General features: G+C 46.4%; 1 protein-coding gene across 1 annotated transcript; it reads left to right on the forward strand.

Annotated features, from left to right (window-relative positions):
- Window positions 1–301: 301 nt before the first annotated feature.
- On the forward strand, window positions 302–21,449 carry ugcg (UDP-glucose ceramide glucosyltransferase; the record flags this gene model as incomplete). The annotated part of the gene is given in 9 exon segments (XM_080847512.1): window positions 302–420; window positions 6,649–6,790; window positions 14,009–14,111; window positions 16,102–16,203; window positions 16,593–16,705; window positions 19,425–19,603; window positions 20,391–20,477; window positions 21,213–21,214; window positions 21,217–21,449. Coding segments are annotated over 9 exon segments (1,059 nt in total). The 5' UTR covers window positions 302–322.
- Window positions 21,450–21,678: the final 229 nt, after the last annotated feature.

A 21,678-nucleotide genomic window follows, 5' to 3' on the forward strand; every position in this document is an offset into this window, starting at 1 on the left:
AAGCTACGGGAAACTGTAGCCACCTTCAAGCCTTTGCACAGAGAAGTAAGACTAGTGTTTTCCAAATCCATGTATTGCAGAACGTCGCCCAGATCCGTTATTACAACGTAACACTGCCTAAACCTTATGGCTGTGGCAACTATCAAACACAGACCATCCCACAAATTCATACCGACTACTACGAACTCCACCCACTGCTCTGCGTTAGTTGCCTGCTGAGGCTTCCTGCTATCAGTACAGTTGGATTTCGGCAGTAGCCTCTACTGCGCGTTACAAGGGCCAAATACAGCGGGGACGAACAACTACACATTTCGGGACAGCCATGGCCCTCATTGATCTTGCCATGCAAGGTTTCTCCATCTTCGGATTTCTGTTATTTATTGTTCTCTGGCTCATGCATTTCATGTCCATCATCTACGTGTAAGTAACGCTTTCAGGTGTCTTTAAAACGTAGGCTGTGTTGAAAAGGTTACAAGCTAGCTTGCTACCTAGCGATAGGTAGCTCTAGCTCATGATTCTCCCTTCCAGACGTGGAGCAGATTGCTGAACTATGGTTAGCTGGCTGGCTAATTCTGTAACAGAGTAAGCCTAGCAAAAGGGCTACCTAGGTGCTTGGTAGTAAAGCTGATGGTGTTCAATTTGAATTTTTTCATTATCGGATGAGCAGATACTCTATCTGCCTACTAGCTCAGTTGTCAGCTAGCTAACGATATATAGATGGCTGACTAGCTACACACCTTGCCATGGTTACACCAATACTCAGATGTGATTCGGGTGTATTTTTGGGTGTTTAAGGTGATAGCGATAGCTGGGTGGTAAGCTAAGTAAGACCACATAGATTGATTGTAAAGCTGCTGTTCGTTATGTTCAGCCAGGGACACATTCATACGCCAGCAGTGTCAGTAATAATCGGTTATTACAAGGAAGCCTATCTGAATGCTTTGCTCTTGTTTTATGGAAGTCCGACTTGTGAACGGCAGCCATCGTTGCCAGTTCACCCGGCTTTGGGAAAAAATAAGGTTTATTTCACCTAACGCTATCCATCTAATACTGAAGGAGTAAGTTATGAGTATATGAATATGTCATACGATTTTACTGGCAACTAAGCTTTAGTAACGTTCGATCATTATGGCTTAACAAGACTAAACATTTACAGAGGGCTATCTAGCTGAACGGCTCTATGAGCTAACATTATCCCGATATTCTCTGAAATCGTCCAGGGACAACAAACACAGCTATGTCTATGATAAATAATAACGTGAAGCTTACTTTATCATAACCAGTTATGACGGCTTACAACCCAGCTAGGTAGGTTAATAGTTTGGTAAGATCGAGTGACTGGCCAGAACACCATCATGATGTCGCAGTATTTTATCAGATTGATATTCGAGCGTCAAATTAAACCATTCCACTATCCTAAAAACAGATACATCTGGTTGCTATTTGGCAAGATCCATTTTCTTGAACGATGGTATTGATGGCTGACAAAGAACCACAAATATTCAACGTTATTACAGTAACGTTAGTTTGTCAGTTTGACAGAAAAATAACCCTCTCCCATCGTTACATTTCATTAAACCCGTTTAACGTTACTCAATAAGTTACCTTGTCAAGACAGCCGCTCAGATTTAGAGCTCCCTAAATTATATGTCGTTTTGCACCATTGTGTTCTTGCTCTTTGACTTTTCCGTATAGGATATTCTATATTCAGCTACTCTGACTGATCAAGAACGCTATTGTGAAACCGGATGGATGGAAGCCTGGCACCTATTCATGGTGGTCATATGATAACGGTGACTTCCTTCAGTCACAATATTAGTTAATGTGGTGTCCCGCTAAGACAGTTCTTGGCATACAAACACATTTACATGAAGAGTACAAATACACAAGAATGTCTTTTTAGGTGTTGTTAATAGTTAACAAAGCAGAAATGTACCTGAGGCTGTTCACATTGATAGCCTAACATTAGCATAATGATGTCGTTTTAAGCTGGTCATAGGTAGTCAAATGCATTTTTAGGTAACCTTACCTCGTTCACATATGCCCACTGCCCATGACCGCGAGATATTTAGCATTATTGCATCAATCACAGATAACTAATTCAATCTGGAAAGGTTTCTGAGCCCCTCATATTCATATATATCACTAAAACACGGAGGTTAAAATTCCAAACATCCCTGTAGAATGTTATCAGTTTGTTCCTTAACATTTCTACTCCCAGGCGTTTTTGTCTGTTTCAGAAGAAATGTACAGTACACTGTTGTAGGTTTTTCCCCCTGTTGGAGACATTGTTGAAATTGACTAAATACCATACTTTCATCCTCGATACTGAACCTCCTGCACCATGCAAGGTCGTTTGGATTGGATTGTCAGTGTTGCATGACTTGAGCAGAGTTAAGCATGTTAAGAAATGTTAATGTTCAGAGGAATGCCTCTTACATCTTTGATAATACCGTGATGCACATCAGAATGGAAAGGGGCAATCCTTGTGTCTTTATCTGCTAAGGCACTGAATAGAGGGGTGGAGAAGGAGAGAGAGAGAGAGGCGGAGAGGGAGAAGGAGAGAGAGAGAGAGAGGGAGGGGGAGAGGCAGAGAGAGACATGGAGAGAGATAGAGGCAGATAGGGAGGGAGAGAGTGAGAGATAGAGATAGAGAGAGAGAGAGGCAGGCAGAGTGGCAGCAGTGTCCCTCAAAGTAACTAGAGCGTAAGTGGAAAGGGTACATACAGCCAAGTCTGCTGTGCTCTTCCCCGAAATGAACCTAGTGGGAAGAGTTGGCTAGCACCCCCCTGGCTTCCAAAAGAGGCCATTTAGGGAGATGAGCACCACTTCTGGTCTTTTTTTTGGGGGGGGGGGGGGGTTGTATTAATGCCCCCTAGTTCACACCAAGCCTGTGTTGGGTCCAGGTGTACCTCCTCTTTAAAGTAGTATAGGACCCTACCCCAACTCTATACTTTGTGTAGTCGGTTGTATGCATATGTCCATAGTTGTGTAGTAGGCCCGGGTATTACCAGACACCCAGTCTGGGTCAGGGCATGTTCAGACCTAGGATGATAGGTTCCCTTTTTTGTTCAGGTTGTGAGTTAATAAGAATGATAGAGAAGAGAAGATGAGAGAGCGAGTGAGTGCATGGGAATGGAGGAGAAGATGCGCAAGGGAGATAGAGTGACGGATGACGGGCGCAAAAAAGGAAATGCGGGAGAGGAAAAAGAGTGAACATGCTGAGAAAGGGAGAGTTGAAAAAAATAGAAACAAGAGTGTGTTGGGAGGAGAGAGAAGGAACGGGTGCAAGCAGACAACTGAGTGAGTGATTGCGTGATACGGAGAGGAAGGAGGGGAGGAAGAAGCAAGGCTCGCCTGGCACCGCGGATGTTTTAGTGCAGCTCGGGGAGGTTTATCTCAGTTCGGGTAATGGCTTTCCTTGTCCTTGAAGCCCCTTCTGGCTTCCTGTAGAGGGCTGGCAGGTTGCGCTGCCGCGGGAGAGAGCTGTCATCCGCTGCTGGAACTGAAAAGTGTCCAGGACAGACTTCCAGGTCTGCCAAGGAGAAGATGGGGAGGGGGTGGTGGTGACTGGAGTGACGGGATACAGAGAGGTTTATAAGCACAAGGAAGTCTCTCTATCTGTGTGTGTGTGTGTGTGGGGGGGGGGGGGGGGGGGGGGGGGGGGGGGTACTTCAAGGCCTGCCAAGGGAAAGATGGGTGGGGTATATGTCCAGAGGAAAGAGAGGGACAGGATGCAGAGAGCTGTGCAGGCATGAGAGAGAATGTGTGTGTGTGTGTGTGTGTGTATGTGTGTGTGTAAGTGTGTGTGTAAGAGAGAGAGTGAGTGAATGGTAGGGGTAAATCTGAACAATCTTTTTTTTGCCTCTGCCACTCCTTTTAAAAGCCCATTAGTGCTCTTACCACCCATTCGTTTTCACCCTCACCTCTCCTCAACCCCCGAACCCCCTCCCCCCCCGCCGGTCTTCAGCTTGAACAAGCTAGGGCCAACAGGGAGCCGGCGGCACTCATCAAATGAAGTGCCTGCATTTCCCCCTCCTGCCTTCTACACGATTAAACGCCCCCATAACCACCCCAAGCAGATTAAAAGCCTCCTAGAACCTGGTCCCCGTCCCCATCCCCAAACTGGACCCGTTCTGGCGTGAGAGATCCGATCTCTGAAGTCTCTTGAGGTTGTGTTCCTGGAAGGTTGTGGTGGAACTGGTTCTCCTCAGCTGTCAGAATGTTTTGCTGCTCAGATCGGCAGTAAGAGGCTGTGGCGTCCGGATGCACTTGACTTTATTACTGGCTAAATTATGACAGGAGGCTCTCTGCTCCGTGCTGCATGGTGATTTAACCTCTTCAGTATGAGACGTTGTTGCATTATATCACACCACATCCATTAGAAGTGTTTTGCTCCTGGGGATGTGCTTATTTAATATGTGTTAGTGGGCTACTTGCCAGCACGTTTCATCCGAGTGAAATGCCCATTCAGATTTGTCTCTCTGATTCGGCTAATGTATTTCTAATTAATCATGTAACAAAACGTTTAAACAGCGAAGAATAAAATAAATAGACTGACGGTAGAAAATATGAGCGCTTTACAAGAAAAGCACACCACCTAAGCTGAACTTACTGTAAAATAACAGAGCATTTAGCACCAGTTTGGGCATCTGCTTTGCAAGAGTGTCAGCCTTGCCAAAAGGCAGTGGCTATGGTGAGTGCTGCTCACACTTTGCATTTATGTAAGAGATGGACTGAGCCTATTTAGAATGTTGTTACCTTGGCTGTCAATTATACTTGTTTAGTCTTGCTATTTCCCAGCCAGTAGGTTCCATTGCAGTAGAATTCCAGTGAATTCTTTTTTATATTTATTTTTGGGCTTTTTATGACTTTATTTGGATAGAACAGTGAAGTTATGACAGGAAGCAAGGCGGAGAAGAGGTGGGGAGAGGATTGCGAAATTGGGAAATGACATCAGGCCAGACTTTAACCTGTGTCCCCTCAGGAAATGTAGCCCGTAAGTGGGGGGCTTTATTGACGCCACCGTGCCCCCCCCAGTGAATTGTTAATAGGCCCTATTGTGTCTGGTAAAGATGTTCTAAAAGGGGGCCATGTAACAGCAGGTTTACATAAACAAAGATGTTTTGATGTGTTTTGGTCTTGCGTCCACATGACCGCAGGGTTTTCGGGGCCTGAAAACAGTATATTTTTGAAAAGCGGTTCCATGGATTTCTCTCATCTTGTAGTATCATTAATAATCTCTAGTTGTAGGCTATAATTTGCAGCATATTTTGTACAAGAAAAACAACCTAGCTATAAAAATCGTTTTGCTTTTGTATTGACTCAACGTTGCAGTTCAGTAAACACTGAAATGAAATGATGGGAACACCAGAAAATAGCCTGTAATAGTGTGACATTTGGGACTCTCAGTTATATGAATAAAGGAAGTTAAACAGTAACGTTGGTGCCGTCAACCTATGTCAAGGTCAATGCTATAACCAGCCATCAGAGTTAATTTTTGGTAGTATGTGAACGTGTTCGATAGCATTTCATGGCGGTGTGGTGTTTCTTTTATGGTTTTGGAGCTGTTTGCATAAGATCAGCTGTTGACTGTTTTATTGTCCAGTGTATTTTCTGCCCCTTGACAATGACAGCCGGTGCTATGGTTCAGAGGGCAAAGATTTAAAACCTTACCGCCTCATGTTAGGGATCTAGAGTTGGGGATCTGTGAATAAATGTGTTAAACATTGATAGAAAATAACACTGTCAAATAAATATTTCATAGGTGTGTGGGTATGTTGCATTTTTGATGCTTCCTTTGTCTCTGTGAGACTAGATAGTGTGTGTTCTTGTGTGTGGGTGTGGGTGTGTGTGTGTGTGTTTTCAGAGTGGCTATGTAAAGTGTTGTAGTGTGACAGTGCTACCAGGAATTTTGCAATTAAACACCGCATTTCCCATAGTGGTGGCTTCGCTGCCCTGCTCTTAACTACCTCGATTAGCACTAGACCGTGTTTTAGCCATTGTGCACAGTCAGCAAGAAAAGTCCCCATCTAAAGGCTTGTCTCAGCAAAGTGCCGTTGTTTTTCTGGTGGCAATATAGAAGGAAAACTAGTCGGTCGAGCCGGGAGTGAGAGTGGGGGATGAATGTGAACTGACACGTCCTTTTTGACCTTCTGCTTTGTGAGAGGCATGCCTGGCCCTTTTCAGATAAACGCTATGTCCACGGAAAGGTCGAGTGAATGTGTGTCAGGCAGCACCATAAACATCAGCAATTGTGTGCCTGTGTGTCGTTGTGTCTTATCTACGCAAATGTCATGTGGGGTAACATTTGCGGTTTCATTGTTCTATTGGTTAAAGATAGGATGAACCTCAGAATCCCGTCTACATTTGATGCTGTGCAAAGGGCCGACATCCTCTTGTTGCCCAATGAAAAGCTTTGCGTTGAGCAAGGTGTAAATCCTACGCGAGTTGGCCTGCAAGCAAAGGGAAATGTAGCATGTGTGGGAGTCTTAGGCTTGCCCTGTCTTTACAAAGGCTTTTGTTTAAGCCCTACAATAACAAGTATTTAATCGTACACACTAGCAGCCGTTACTCCAACAGTGGACATAGTGCAGTAGTGCCTATTGAGCTCTCACCAACCCCTTGTTCTTTCTTTCTCCTCTTCAGCCGTTTGCATCTCAACAAGAAAACCCCTGACAAGCAGCCCTACAGTAAGCTAGCCGGGGTCTCGCTTCTCAAGCCACTCAAAGGGGTTGACCCTAACCTGGTCAACAACCTGGAGACGTTCTTCGAGTTGGACTACCCCAAGGTAAGAGGCCTTTGTCACGGTTTGTCTGTTTTCCCTGGGTCGACTCATCCATCTGTCAGTCCTTATGTTGGCTAAAGTGTCAGTCCCCCCCCAAGGGCAACACTACCCCCACACTACCATAACCAATATCAGAGATGTACACAACAGCAGGGGCATATATTCTCTGTAAAGGAAAAGACCATCCTTTGTAATCTTGAAGGTTTTCATACAGAAAACATAAAGGGAACAAATAGGGCACTTTTGCTCCTTTGTCATACACCACCAGACATATGGCTGCAAGCGGTCTCTCTGGGCTCATGTCTGATGTGTTGGCCACATGGAGCTGTATATGTCAGTCGTGGTTGACCAGAGAGGCAGGATGTTTCATCGTCAGCCAATGGCAATGTGGAGACCACAGTGCTCTGCAGGGGATCAGATGGAAATACCTGACGTTTGGTGTGTTGTGGTTCATTTGTGTCCTCTTTTTTAGTTGACACCGTTGTGGAGAAGAAAAACATGAGGGTGTTTTGACACACAAGGTAACCCTATAAAGTTTTGGGTGTCTGTATGATGAATGAAGATGAAGATGAAGTCATAAAGTATGGGCTTGCCTCCTGGTTGCCTGGCTGGAGAACAGAAGCACTGGGGTGACGATGGATGCCACTCTTGGCTCTCTAGCTGTTAGTCTTCTGTGAGCTTTTGCAAACATGTCAGTCTGGTAAGGGGGTTTGCCTTCAGTGGGCTTGAGCAATTGATCAAAAGATGGCTAGATGCATGTGGCTGTCAGCTCGGGGGGGAAATTGGGTTTACTTTTGGGTTTGGCTCCTTCCCGCTTGACGCGTCGGAGCTTGATCTCTGGTTTTATGGTGACAAGCCAAAACATGGGACTCAAACGCGTGTGAAAAGCTAGCGACAAACACACCCCATGCGTGCGGAAACACCATTTTTACCTTCATGCAAAGCACCTTGGGACAGGTTGTGTGTGTAGGCCGGCACACGGTCCTTTCGGAGGTTTTTAATTTGGGTGACGTCTCCTCCAGGGAAATCATGCCATCACTGGGAACTATTAGGAACCCCAGAAGAGCTGTGTCATTGTCATGGGCCAACATTTGCTTCCGCAAATGCTTTGTGCAGCATTGATATTCTCTGTCTTGGTTCTTGAGGAAGTAATGTTAATAACTAATGTTGATAAATGATCATTAAGTTGTTAGTTACTGGAGAGACTTCATGTGTTCAGGACAGACAGGTTGTGTATTCATTACACACACACACACACACACACACACACACACACACTCACACACACACACACAGGCACTGTACCTTTGTTTTTGTTTCCTGTCAGCTTCTATTTCCCAGCAGACTAGTCTAGTCTAGTAGTGTGTATGTGTGTGTGTGTGTTTGTGTGTGTGTCGGTGTATGTCTGTGTGTGTCTAGGCGGGTGTGTGTGTTCACAAGAAAGAGAGAGAATGAATGTGTGTCAATACCACATAACGACAAATCAATTTCCAAGAACAACTGTGTGTGTGTGTGTGTGTGTGTGTCGGGGGGTGAGAACAAATGAATGTGAGCTTCAAGAAAAGCAGCTGACCAGCCAGCCTTTGGAATGTTGAATTTGGCAGCTCATTACTGAGCTGCCTTTACTGATCAATGTTTAGTCTTTTCTAATGAACTGAAATGCTTTATCCTCTCCGTTGCAGTGGCCTATGAGACCTCACACTCGCTTGAGCCTGGTGTGAGAAACCAGAGTGCAATTAGGACAAACTGTTTTGAAGTGAATTACTGATTCATTTTGGGTCAGTGGCTTTGGCATTTTCAGCATCAGAGTAGTCGTGTTTTGAGCGGGGGGTTTTCCCCCATGTGTTTGTTTTATGTCCATAAGGCAGACAAATGATTTTTCCTGGTGATTGTAAGTTACGTCTGTTGTGAAGGAATTTGGAAAGGAATTTCTCTTGTGAGGACAAATAGTCGAGTTGGTCTGTACAGGAATATCCGTGTCAGTGGAAATAGTTTTCTAATCAGGCAGAACACTAAAAGGGTGCAGTTTCCACTGAGAAGAGCTGTCACGTAAGTCATTGAGCCTAAACTAAATGTGAATGTGTTTATATTGCAAATATAAATATTACAATGAAAAACAGTGACAGGAACATGGATGCACTGAAGTAATCTAACTGGATTTCTGGACATTGGATCGCATTTGTGGCAGTGTGACACTGAGTTGGTTGCCCTGTGATGGTGAAATGTGCTAGGAGAAGGTAAGGGGATAGGGGGTTTTGATGATATGAGCTCATATTAGTGTCGAGTGTGAGGGGAAGCCCATGGCTCCTCTGGGAACCGCTCCCGAGTCGGCTAGTCTGGTGCATTTAACACTTCACTGGTAATGACCAGAGAATAGCCATCAGCTTCAGCTGACCCTCTGAGTCATCATTTCCCAAATAGTGCTTAGTCACACACACACACACACACATACACCCCCTGCCACACTCACACACACACTCACACACACACACACACACACACACACACACACACACACACACACACACTGGCACACACATACACCCCCTGCCACACTCACACTCACACACACACTAGCACACACACACACACACACACACACACACACATACACACATACACAGACACTCTCTCACACGTTGATGCTGGATGCAGATCTGACGTGTAGATGCAGAAGGTCCAACCAGTGTCCCTAAGCGCTACTGTTGAGGCAAATGGCATGTTCTGCCACGCCTTCCCTGTTTTTCCAACTCGTGTGTGTCTAGTGACTGGGTGACATCATCGCCTGACCTTTCACCCTCCTTTCATGTCACATGTTCGACTACTAGCCTCAGAAGTCTGTCTTCGTTACTCATTACTCACCCATTCCCTCCAGCCCTTTAATAGGACAGGCCAGTCTCTCCATGAACTTTCTGTGGAGGAAACCTCGATGGGTAATTAGTAGGGATGCACCGATGCATCGGCCGTACATCGGTATCGGCCGATGTTTGCCTCTTTTAATGTTATCGGCCTATCGGTAATAAACTTGACTTTCACCGATGGTACTGGCCGATGTTTATGGCAGGCAGTTTTTAAAGAAAAATATTGTATTATATTCGTTTTAATCTTGAATTTATATGGCATTCCCTAAGGGTTTATGCTTGTGTTTTGTAAGGCTGCATTGCAAGCATCTGTTTACAGTTGAAATGATGTCTTGATGCCTGGTGATATTATATTATTACATAAATCTGAATTTGTGCTCATTCAAAGTTAAGAGTGATAAAGGGCTGACATAATTTAACACATTGCTTTTTAGATAATGATTTCATTATTTTCCTATAATATCGGTATCGGCTACATTGTTGTTTTGAACATCGGTATCGGTATCGGCCAAGAATTTCCATATCGGTGCATCCCTAGTAATTAGTAAGGGTTATGCCCACACTTGGTGTATGGTAAAAGACTGGCATCCCCACACGAGATTCCTCTTACGGTCAGTATATTAGTAACACTGCTAGCATGGCTTGCTTAATTGTTGCAGCAGGGCTGTGGCTGTGTAATAGCCCAGGTTCGTTTGGCTTTGTGACATTGGGCGCAGGTTGCTCAAGAGTGGCTGTGAATGGGACTACATACTTACAACTTGCTCTTGCACCATTTGTAAGTGTTTGACAATTCTCCTTTGAAACAGATAAAGACAACTTATGGAGTCGATTTAAACCATTTAAATTATGAAGCCATTTCAGCATTTTTAGCTTCTTGAAGAGTGCGTCCAGCAGCAGAAATCCATGCTGAGATTAATGAGGCCTCTCTCAGCTGTGGTAATGGTGATCAAGATTTGGGTCATTAGCCACCTCTTTTCTCTGAGGTGTAGGCAGAAGGGCTTCCACACCCGTGACTTATGCTAGGGGCGTAATTGATGGTTGACTGGTCCTGGAAAACCTTAGCCCTGGAATACCTTCCACACTGGAATTCGGTCATGACATACATTTAAATCTGAGACCTGCCCTTGAGCAGGTGGTGTTGCCTGGGTCGAGCTCTGAATGTTGGCCTCTGGCTGCTGCAGGCTGTCGCTCCAACCAGTTAGTTTTAAAGCAGCACTGACGGCAGCTGCTGCTTGAAAGAGAACTTATTCGTCAGACATATTAATCAGGTAGAGTGCGTGTCACTTCCTGCGAACTGAAGGAAAGCGGACCGCTAAAAAATGCCACCGTCTGATGAAGCCATAGAGTAACTTTCAATTCCCCATTTTAGTTACAATTCTCTGTTGCTCGCTTAAGTCAGCAAAGGGTTTGGGACCACATGCCGTCTGGTTGTTTGTGAGGACTGCATGTGTGTGTGTATGTGCGTCTCTTTGTTTGCTCCTCCCTCCTTGCTTAAAGCAACCATCCCGAACCAGCTTCAGTTTCTATCAAATAACGACAACAAAAAACCCTGCTTGGACCGCATCCTATACCAGTTGTTTTCAGGTCCCATAGATTTCCACCACAGCTTCCTCAGGGCCCGATCCAAGCAGTACACTTGTGACCAAGCCTCACCTCCAGTCCCCTTCACCGCACCCCAACCACCCAATCACGAGATGTGCACGCTGACAGGCTTTTAGAAGTTAAGCTACCCAACCACAACCCCTGTTCCAGCACTACCAGAACCCTAAACCAGATCCAACTTTAACCTCTGATTACTCATGCCTTCCTCTTTGGCATTATTATTTAGGTACATTCCACAGAGTTCTTTTTGCCCCTTCCGGCTTCCCGGCTTCCCAACATTCTAGAACTCTTTGTGCTCTGTGATGACTGAGAGTTTGGGAACATTTTATCTGCCCAGTCCACCCAACTAATGATGATTGTGATTTTGATGAAAGTCTTCTGAGCAAATTGTGATGCTGCTCGCGATTGGCTTTTGCCCAGAAAAAGTGTGTGTGTGTGTATATCTTTGTCTCTCTCTTTCTCTCCCTCTCTTTCCTTCCTTCCTTCCTTCGTCCTCTTTCCTTCTTTACTTTCCCATTCATGCTTGCGTAACTGCTGAGAATTCCTCTGAAAGGACTAATAGCCCACTCAGTTAATACAGCCCTGCCCCACACAGCCACTGCCATGATTAGATATCTTAGAGAAGAATAAGGCACTTTTGTCACCTGTGTGTGTGTGTGTGTGTGCGTGCGTGTGTGGGTGTGTGCCTGAGTGTGTTTGCGCTTGCTCTTAAACGTGTGTGCACTAGGGTAGCTCCTAAAGTACAATTTGACGTTTCCCTATTTACTTACACACAGACACACACTCACACACACACACGTTGTTAGTGCCATGACACTAGATCTGACACTAAAAGAGTAACTTCTTCTCTTTAAGCTATTTTAAAGCCTTTCACTTCTGTAGCATGTAGAGCATAAATAAATCTCCACATTGCATAATACGGTAAATACTACCCTGCAAGCTTGTTACAATTGCAGCAAATCTCACCAGCACAATCTCTTACACTTTGCTTTATCAAACAAGACTAGCCAGTTGTGTGGAGTTGTTATGTGGGGTTGTTGTGTGGAGTTGTTGTGTGGAGTTGCTGTGCAGAGCAGACTTTTGCCACTCTCTCCTCAGCTGAAACCCAGCAGTCAGCAGGGGCTTCCCTTGCCTTCCCCAGCCTTGGAGCCAGTTTCCACAGACACCACAGAAAAGCCAAGCATTCGGGAGATACACATTAATCTTCAACACACACACACACACACACACACACACACACACACACACACACACACACATGCTGGATCTACTACATGCTCAAGAATCAAGGACATGTACATTGTGTGTATATTTACGTATTTTCTCCACCACTCATTGTCTACTACTCTACTCTTCTGTCCTTAATGTAGCCTAGTTGAAGTGTTGGAGCCATACTATGTCTCTCTCTTTCTCACACACACAAACACACACACACACACACCTCCAAGGGAACTCTGAAGCCCCAGCACCTCTCTGGCCGCACAAAATAGGCCCTTTGTTGCTTCCCAGTGTTGTCATGGCAACGGCGTCACCTGGTCTGTGAGGACAGGCTTGAGGGAGGCTAGAGGGTGGAGGAGGACCAGCCGTATCTGTTGCCAACCTGTTGGTCTTTTTAAAGTGCTGCTCTTGTTCTCGCTTTGTTTTCAGTTCATACTCTCTCTCTCTCTAGCTCCCTCTTCCTCCTCCTATTCACCCATGCATGCATGAGGTCTTTTACACATGCACACACAGACACAGATTCCGAGTGTGTTCCTCAACAACCTGAAGTCTTGTTCAGCAGGCGGAAACTCCCGCCAAAGCTCGTTAAGCAGGTTCCCGTGCTCAGCAGCCCAGGCACATGCAAACCAATACTCCGGCCTAACACGATTGGCATCTCGGCAGACGGCTGCTGCAGCTGCAGGAATCCAGCTTCGGGTTTCATGTGGGACTCAGCGGCTGAGGCAGTGGGCGGATTGTATGGAGCAGATGTCGATGATGCTCGTTTGAAAGAGGAAGTGTTTCACTGTAGCCTAGAAAACAAAGAGGCTGGATTTTATGTGTGTGTGTGTGTGTGTGTGTCCATGTGAGTGTGTGTGTGTGTGTGTGTGTGTGTATGCACGTTTTTGAGTGAATGAACAGACAGCTGTCTGAATCAGTTTGTTTGAAAGAGAGGGAGCTTTGTGTTTGTCTTTGGCTGTTAGTGCCATATTGTCTGTGGTCTTTGATGCATCAGAGCAAAAGAAGTGGGGTTGGGGTGATGGTGTTGATGGGAAATCACACACACACACACACACACAAACACAAACACACAGACAGACAAAACCACACACACACACAGACGCACACACACACACACAGACAGGCGCACACACTAGCGCACAGACAGACGCACACACACACACACACTAGCGCACAGCTCAGATAAAGGGCCTCATTGGAGGTTCACACAATAAGCCGCATTCACGGGTACAAGTACTCAAAATGAAACTGCGCCTTGGCTGGAGGGGCTAAAACTGAACTGTGAAAGACACCCTCACTGCGACAGGATGGCGGGAATGTGTTCGCTGCTGTCCACTTCTCCACCACAGATCAATGCGGCTTTGTCAAGTCAAAATGAACTTCCCTCCACCAGACATCAGCTTCTCCGAGCTGAATTTGAATGCATCATTTAGGGTCAGTATTAATCAATGTCTCTCTCTCTCTCTCTCTCTCTCTCTCTCTCTCTCTCTCTCTCTCTCTCTCTCTCTCTCTCTCTCTCTCTCTCTCTCTCTCTCCACAGTACGAGATTCTCCTCTGTGTTCAGGATCATGATGACCCTGCCATTGACGTGTGCAAGAAGCTCCTGGGCAAGTACCCCAACGTGGATGCCAGGTTATTCATAGGTTAGTACCTGCTTGACATCTTCCCAACTCATACATTTATATCTGTCTATTAAGCAGACACTGTCATCCAAAGGAACAGTCATTGGGCCTGTGTGTTTGCACCCTTAGCATCAAACCCATGACCTTTAGGTTGTTTACACATAGCTGAACCATTTGAGTCACAGGAAAACCGCATCAATTGCTACCACTAGTACTGTGTGTGTTTTTTTATACAAAAGATATGGGGGGAAAAAAGGTGTAACGCAGATGTTGAAATGTTAAAGTATGTGACTGTCGGCCTGTTTTCTCCCGTGAGGCTGCTGCATGTGAAATGCGTGCATGAAAGTGTGGTGGTTGTCAGGGCTTCCTTGTTTGCCTTGGTTTGGCTTGAGTTTATGACTGGATGATTGGAATCTGGTGAGAATTCAGGAGAAGTGGGGGCGGGTGGGGCGTATGACTAAATGTATCCGTTCCGAGAAGAGTCTCCCCAAAGAGGATGAGTGAGCCTCCCCTCCGAGAGCCAATATTGATTTTGAGCTCATTAGAAACATCTGCTGCCTCGGCACCGCGTGTCCCAGTGGGAATGTTTTAATTCGACGCACAGGGCCCCCACGGTGCTCCGCATCTCCTCCATATGTTGCCGTGGTGATGCTCGCCAGGGAGACGCCAGCATCCCCCTCCAGCTCTTGAGGGGGACCAGGAGCAGAGATCACAGAGCCCTGCAGAGAGAGTTGAGCTGATATGTTGAGTTTAGCGCAAACCAATTTAATGCTGTACTTTAATTCCTAGACAGATTAAGACAAGTTATACTGTGGCCTTCTGCTATATAATTGGACTGTGGTTTATCATTCCCCAAGGTTTACTGTATTGATGGACTAGATGTCTCTTTCGTAAGTGTGAATGGTGTGTTTGTATTTTAAGTAGATGTTTCTACCTAGTGCTGATGGCTCCCTGTGTTGACGGTGGAGACCCAAATGAGGTTAGGACAGATGTAGCATGCATGAACTCTGAGGAGTCTGCTTCTCCACCGCATTTTGATATCATTCAACACCTTAAACAACGGAAATGGGCGGCTTTTCAACAGCAAAGACCGCACACACGTCTGTATATGTGTGTGTGTGTGTGAGGGGGGGGGGGGGGGGGGGGGGGGGGGGGGGGTGTGTACCCATACTCATACACCCACACACTAACACCATTTTCCCTTCCCTTCTCTCTCCATCTCTCTCTCTCTTTCACTCAGTTCAATTCAGTGAGCTTTATTGTCATGCATTGCGAAAACAAACACTTAACACTCAATTAAGCATAAGAGTTTGGCATAGACAGAAAACCAGTCATCATACACACACACAGACATTTCATTGAACATTACACAATCATTTGACAGACAGAAATAATTAATTATATCTTGCTCTCTCTCTCTCTCTTTCTCTCACTCACACACACACACACACACACACACACACACACACACACTCTCTCGATGACGTCTTCCCGTGATGGGAGTGGATTGTGTGCCCTTGGCCCGTGCATTAACGGCACATGTCATCTTCATTACCCCCGATAAGTTCCGCAGCGTTGCGGTGTAGCCGTGATTGCTGCTCTGAGGCCGTCGACCTTGAGGCTCTCACCGGACATCGCTGCTCTGGGGAAAGGCCATGATTTCCAGGCCGGATCGTTCGTGCAGCCCCATCGACGAGCATAAAAGGGGGGCTTTTGTTGTCGATCAATGAGGCTTTCATAAGCTGGATGAAAGCCACACTCGTTTATGCAAGGACACACACTTACACACACACACACACACACACACAGTGTTGGGACGGGAGGAAGGAGGGGTAGGATTGCTGTTGCAGATCAATGCCGACTAGCATGACGAGTAAAACGTCCCTAAACACTCTCTCTCTCTCTCTCTCTTTCTCTCTTTCCATCCCTCCCTCTCCCTCCTGTCATTTATCTATGCTACACTAATGATATCCCTCTCTCCCTCCCCCTCTCTACTGTTTCTCGTGTGCAGGTGGAAAGAAAGTTGGCATCAATCCAAAAATCAACAACCTCATGCCCGGTTATGAGGGGGCAAAGTATGACCTGGTCTGGATCTGTGACAGTGGAATCCGAGGTATGAGACTCAGGAGACCCAGCCCAGTGACTGCTCTCCTTCTTTCTTTCATTCATTCATTCATACATTATTTATTCTCTCTCTCTCTCTCTCTCTCTCTCTCTCTCTCTCTCTCTCTCTCTCACACTTACTGTCTCACTCACATTTTCTCTCTCTCACACTTACTGTCTCACTCACATTTTCTCTCTCTCTCTCTCTCTCTCTCTCTCTCTCTCTCTCCCTTTCTCTCTCTCTCTCTCTCTCTCTCTCTTAAGATTACTTTGTTTGTAATTTGCAATACTTTCTCTTCTGCGGTGAGGACATGGCCATGTTTCTGTCTTTGTGTGTGAGTGTGTATGTGTGTGTGTGTGTGAGATAATGACCTCTTCTCTCCCCTCTCTGCTGTGTAGTGAAGCCAGACACACTTACAGACATGGCAATGCAGATGACTGAGAAGGTGGGGTTGGTCCACGGGCTCCCGTACGTCGCTGACAGACAAGGCTTTGCCGCTACACTGGAGCAGGTGAGAGGCCCTTACTGCCCATAAGCCTGCTCTTGTTTATTTCACATCTTTGTTTGGTTGGTTGGTTGGTTTTACTTACTACTTATTTTTACTCAACCATTTTCTTTTTCTTCCTGCAAGACACACTGTTAACAGCCATACGTACCTTCTATGATGTTACTTTCAGACCTCTTGCGGTCTTTGGTTTGACATTTGTTTTCAACACCGCGTCAATACTCAGTTCTTTATGAGGCTATCGATTTTGAGGCTTTGACATGTGTTGCTGTTTGTGGTACTCGGGCCTGTTAGAGATCAGCTGCACTCACCTGCCTCTGCTCATTTAGGTCATGTTGAAGAGGCACGGCCTTTTCTTCCCCTGAAAGTAATAAATCATAGACAGAGGCCCATGTGAGTATGTGGGGCTTGAGGCTGAAGGGTGGATACTGACGTAATAGACTAACAAAGAGGTTGAGAGCCTCGTGTCGCTCCCTCTCCGAGAGAGGCAGGCCCGTGCACAGTGTGTGAGGAGAGACGGGGTCGGAGGCTGAATGCCGACGTAGCGGGCAAACACAGAGGCGGGGTGGGGTGGGGTGAGAGCACCACCTCTCTGTGTCATAGACAGAGGCCCATGGGGTCTGTAGGGTGTGGGGCTAAGGGTGTGGGTCCAGAGGCTGAGTAAACAAAGAGATAAGGAGGGGACGGGCCACCACTCTTGCTCGTAGAGAGAGAGGCCCACGGGGCGTGTGAGGCTGGAGACTGGATCCTCGGGTGATCGGCAACAAGGAGATAACGTTGGCAAAGGCCTGTGAGGTCTGTAGGGCCTGGGTCTGGGTCTGGGTCTGGGTCTGAGTGCTTTCACTGTCATCAAGTAAAGCTCCTGTGGTCTGAATGCTGGACGCTATGTGCTAACATATAGTGTCAGGGTCAGGAGCCCTCTCTCTTTCACTCGCTCATAGAGAAAGACCATAGAGGTCTGTAGGGTGTGGAGCTGAGTGCTGTATGCTGCTGTGGCAATCAGACAAAGACATAAGTGGTGGTGGGATGATCATTGTCTCCCTCCCGCCCCGCCCTCCCTCCCTCCCTCCCGAGTACGACTTTGAGAGTTGGATAGGGTTGGATACTGCCTGGTAGACAATGCGTGCTGACATTATGGCTAAGCAGAGGGATGATCAATAAGGGCATAGAGTTTGCCTCAGCCGCTCCCATGGACTGCAGTGGGGCTCATTCTGTTGCCACTGGAAACATTTTAGGCCCTGGAAGGGAAAGAGGACACCTCAATTGTGTGTGTGTGTGTGTGTGTGTGTGTGTGTGTGTGTGTGTGTGTGTGTGTGTGTGTGTGTGTGTGTGTGTGTTGGGCTCCCTTCCAGTCCCTTGCCACAGAGACACTACTGACGAGTCAGTACAGTGTTTGCACAATACTGGATTTGCCGGTTTATATACACACACACACACACACACACACACACACACACACACACACACACACACACACACACACACAGGCACGTCTGCATGCACACACACTTTTCCCAGGTCTCTTCTCTGACCCAGAGGGCATTGCTCCTCTTAGTCGCTTCACCTTTTAACCTTAACCGACCCTTCACCCTCCATTGTTTACGTGCCCTCATGAAGGAGTTCACTCTGAGTCGACACTGGACCCGTGCCTTTTCCTCTTAAATAGCTTTGTCATCTACATACTCAAAGGAGAAGTGTGTGTTTTCCCTCGCCACATTGCAAGCTAGTCGAGGGACACGGGGCATTGGCAGATGTTCTCTCATGTGAGCCTGTGTAGCTGATGTGTGTGTGTTGATGCCAGTGGAGGGATATACAACGGAGTGTTTGTGTGGTGCTTAAGTTTCTTCATCATCATTAGGAGGAGGATAAAGACACTGCTACCCTTTTCTACTCCTCTCTTGTATGTTTCATCGGTCATGGGTCGGTATCCAGGACTGGTTCTGTGTGTGTGTGTGTGTGTGTCCGTGTGTGTCCGTGTGTGTGTGTGTGTGTGTGTGTGTGTGTGTGTGTGTGTGTGTGTGTGTGTGTGTGTGTGTGTGTGTGTGTGTGTGTGTGTGTGTGTGTGTGTGTGTGTGTGTGTGTGTGTGTGTGTGTGTGTGTTTGGATGTGTGAGAAACTGTTCACACCAAAGGTGTGAGGAAACCGTTGCAGAGACAAGTTGCAATGGAAAGCAATCATTGCAACGGAAAGCAATCATTGCAACCCATTGCAAGCCGTTTTTTGCATTTGCGAAAGATTTGTACGTGAAAATGCAGTTGCAAGGTATGCCTGTGCCTCACGGCATTTGTGACATGTCAGTCAAGACACAGCAACATCATAGGAGAGATCAGAGAACAACTTATTAACTCAGTTTGAAGAACACCATTGTCTGAACAACATCAGTCAGAAGGAACTCGCTAACAAAGTCACAAATAAAAACGTAATTTAACTGACTGTTGGCAGTCAGTAAGTTGCTTAATTTGGCTGACTAACTACCCAGCTAGCTAGGTCCTATCGCCTTTGTTACGCCACTCGTTGTAATCAGATACTATCTGATTACAACGAGTGGCGTAACAAAGGCGTTGATACGGAAATGTTGGTGCGGTTGCAAGCAGTCGCAGTGGTCTGAACCCCCAGATTTTAGAAAGCTTTGTTGAGGCAAGTTACTTAACAGTCATACTTTAATGTGTGTGTGTGTGTGTGTGTGTGTGTGTGTGTGTGTGTGTGTGTGTGTGGCTCCTCTCAGGTATACTTCGGGACATCACACCCACGCTCCTACATCTCTGCCAATGTGATGGGGATCAAGTGTGTGACTGGCATGTCGTGCCTCATGCGCAAGGACATCCTGGACCAGGCCGGCGGGCTCATCGCTTTCGCCCAGTACATCGCAGAGGATTACTTCATGGCCAAAGCCATCGCCGACAGGTGAGAAGATGGAACCTCAACTGTGTGTGTGTGTGTGTGTGTGTGTGTGTGTGTGTGTGTGTGTGTGTGTGTGTGATACAGAAGTGTACCTGTTTGTGTGTGTGTGTCTGTGTGTATGTGTTGCCTCATAAGTAAACACCTGTGTCATAGGTGTTAAGATGTATTAAAGAGGCTGTGGATAAATATTTCTTTAATATTCACCTAATGTTTAATGAATGAATGAATTACACAACGCGTTTCAGGCAAAACACTGTGCTTAACTAAACAGTGATGTTAGAGTAAGAGGGGCCTCACACAGTGGCCAGATCGCTCTACGTCACGCCACCCGCTTATCGCTACTTAGACACAGCGTGTGGCCTCTCATGTAATCAAGGATCAGAATGTGCTATGGAATGCCACAGCTAACAACATTCACATGCCATGGAAGGAAACATACCGAATAACTGCAAGTCACCTAGACTTGTGGTGGTGTGATTTTAGGAAGCCGGTGTACAGCCTGACCAAATAGAATTAGTCCTGTGACTGTTAAACACACAGCCTGTATTAGTTCAGCTTTTGGTTCCTCTGTTCTGGCTGCACTGTGTTGAGCAATGCAGTTGAAGTTACATTTTTAGAGAGAGAGCGAGTGTGTATATGTATATATATGTGTGTGTGTGTGTGTTACTGACAGGCTCAACAGAGCTGTTGTGCGTCTCCAGCAGAGCGTGAAATGCCTGCATGTCTCCCCTCATCTCCTCTCTCCTCTTGTCCCCTCCTCTCCTCTTTCCTCCCTCTTTCTCTTTTGCAGAGGATGGAAATTCTCCATGGCAACCCAGGTAGCCATGCAGAACTCGGGCTCATACTCCATTGCACAATTCCAGTCCCGCATGATCAGGTAGAGATATTGTGCCGCACACACACACACACGGACACACTCGCACACACGCACACACACACACCCCACACACGTTATCTCACTTGCCATAGTAGTGGAACTTATCTTGTGATCATTCACTCCCATTGTTTTTGCTCTGCCCCGTGCAACTTCTTTTACTTGAGACCAGTACTTCCTTGAAAGCTGACCTCAGAATGTTCCACTTTTGTGTCTTTGAAGGCCACTTAGGAATGTGTCGTGTTTAGCCAGAGACACACCAAATTGTCATCATAGAACTAGTGGGGACGAAGGCCGACTGTTGCGTCACCTCAATGTTTCTTAATATAGATACTTCTAATCGAGAATGTGTCTGATATATGCAAATAGACCAGCGTTGTCAGCCTTTAGTCTTTTGGTTGTGGAAAAGAACGGAAGAAACCGCACTAAATGGGTGAAATCATTGACAGTGACAGGCTCAAGGGGCTTTCCTGAACCTCTGTTGAGAGATAGAGGTTAATGACACCTCTAAGTTTAAAACATTTCACTTGGCTCTTTCCTGGCCAGTGTGAGGAACTTATCGGTCCAATCTGAACATAGAGAGTGTGATCTCTCTCACTGATGGTCTCCGGCACCGATTTAACATTCACAACATTGGCCGTCCATCTGCCTGGTGTGTCACGTTCTTTAGGTTCAGCTAGCAAACGTGTTCTCTCTCCTGACCTTGCCCCTCTGACCTCTCCTCTTAACCCCACTCAGGTGGCGAAGCTTCGCATCAACATGCTGCCGGCCACCATCATCGAGCCCATCTCAGAGTGTTTTGTGGCCAGCCTGATAATCGGCTGGGCCGCCCACCACGTCTTCCGCTGGGACATCATGGTCTTCTTCATGTGCCACTGCCTCGCCTGGTTCATCTCTGACTACATCCAGCTACGGGGAGTCCAGGTACTTCAACACCGCCAGGATCTATCAGTACACAGCAGACCAGATATGTAGATGGATAGATGCTTAGGTGTATGGCTAAAGTGACTTCATTCTCAACAGGGTAGAACATTGCCTTTGGCTTCAACATAACTACCGATGGATTATACAAAAGTACAAAATTGTGAACACAGAAACAGACGATCATAAAAACCTCAATCTCTCTCTCTCTCTCTCTCTCTCTCTCTCTCTCTCTCTCAATCTCTCCTTTCTCCCTCCTTCTGTATCAGGGTGGGGCCGCCAT

Source organism: Sprattus sprattus, assembly GCF_963457725.1.
Source record: "Sprattus sprattus genome assembly, chromosome: 11".
Classification (NCBI taxonomy): domain Eukaryota; kingdom Metazoa; phylum Chordata; class Actinopteri; order Clupeiformes; family Clupeidae; genus Sprattus; species Sprattus sprattus.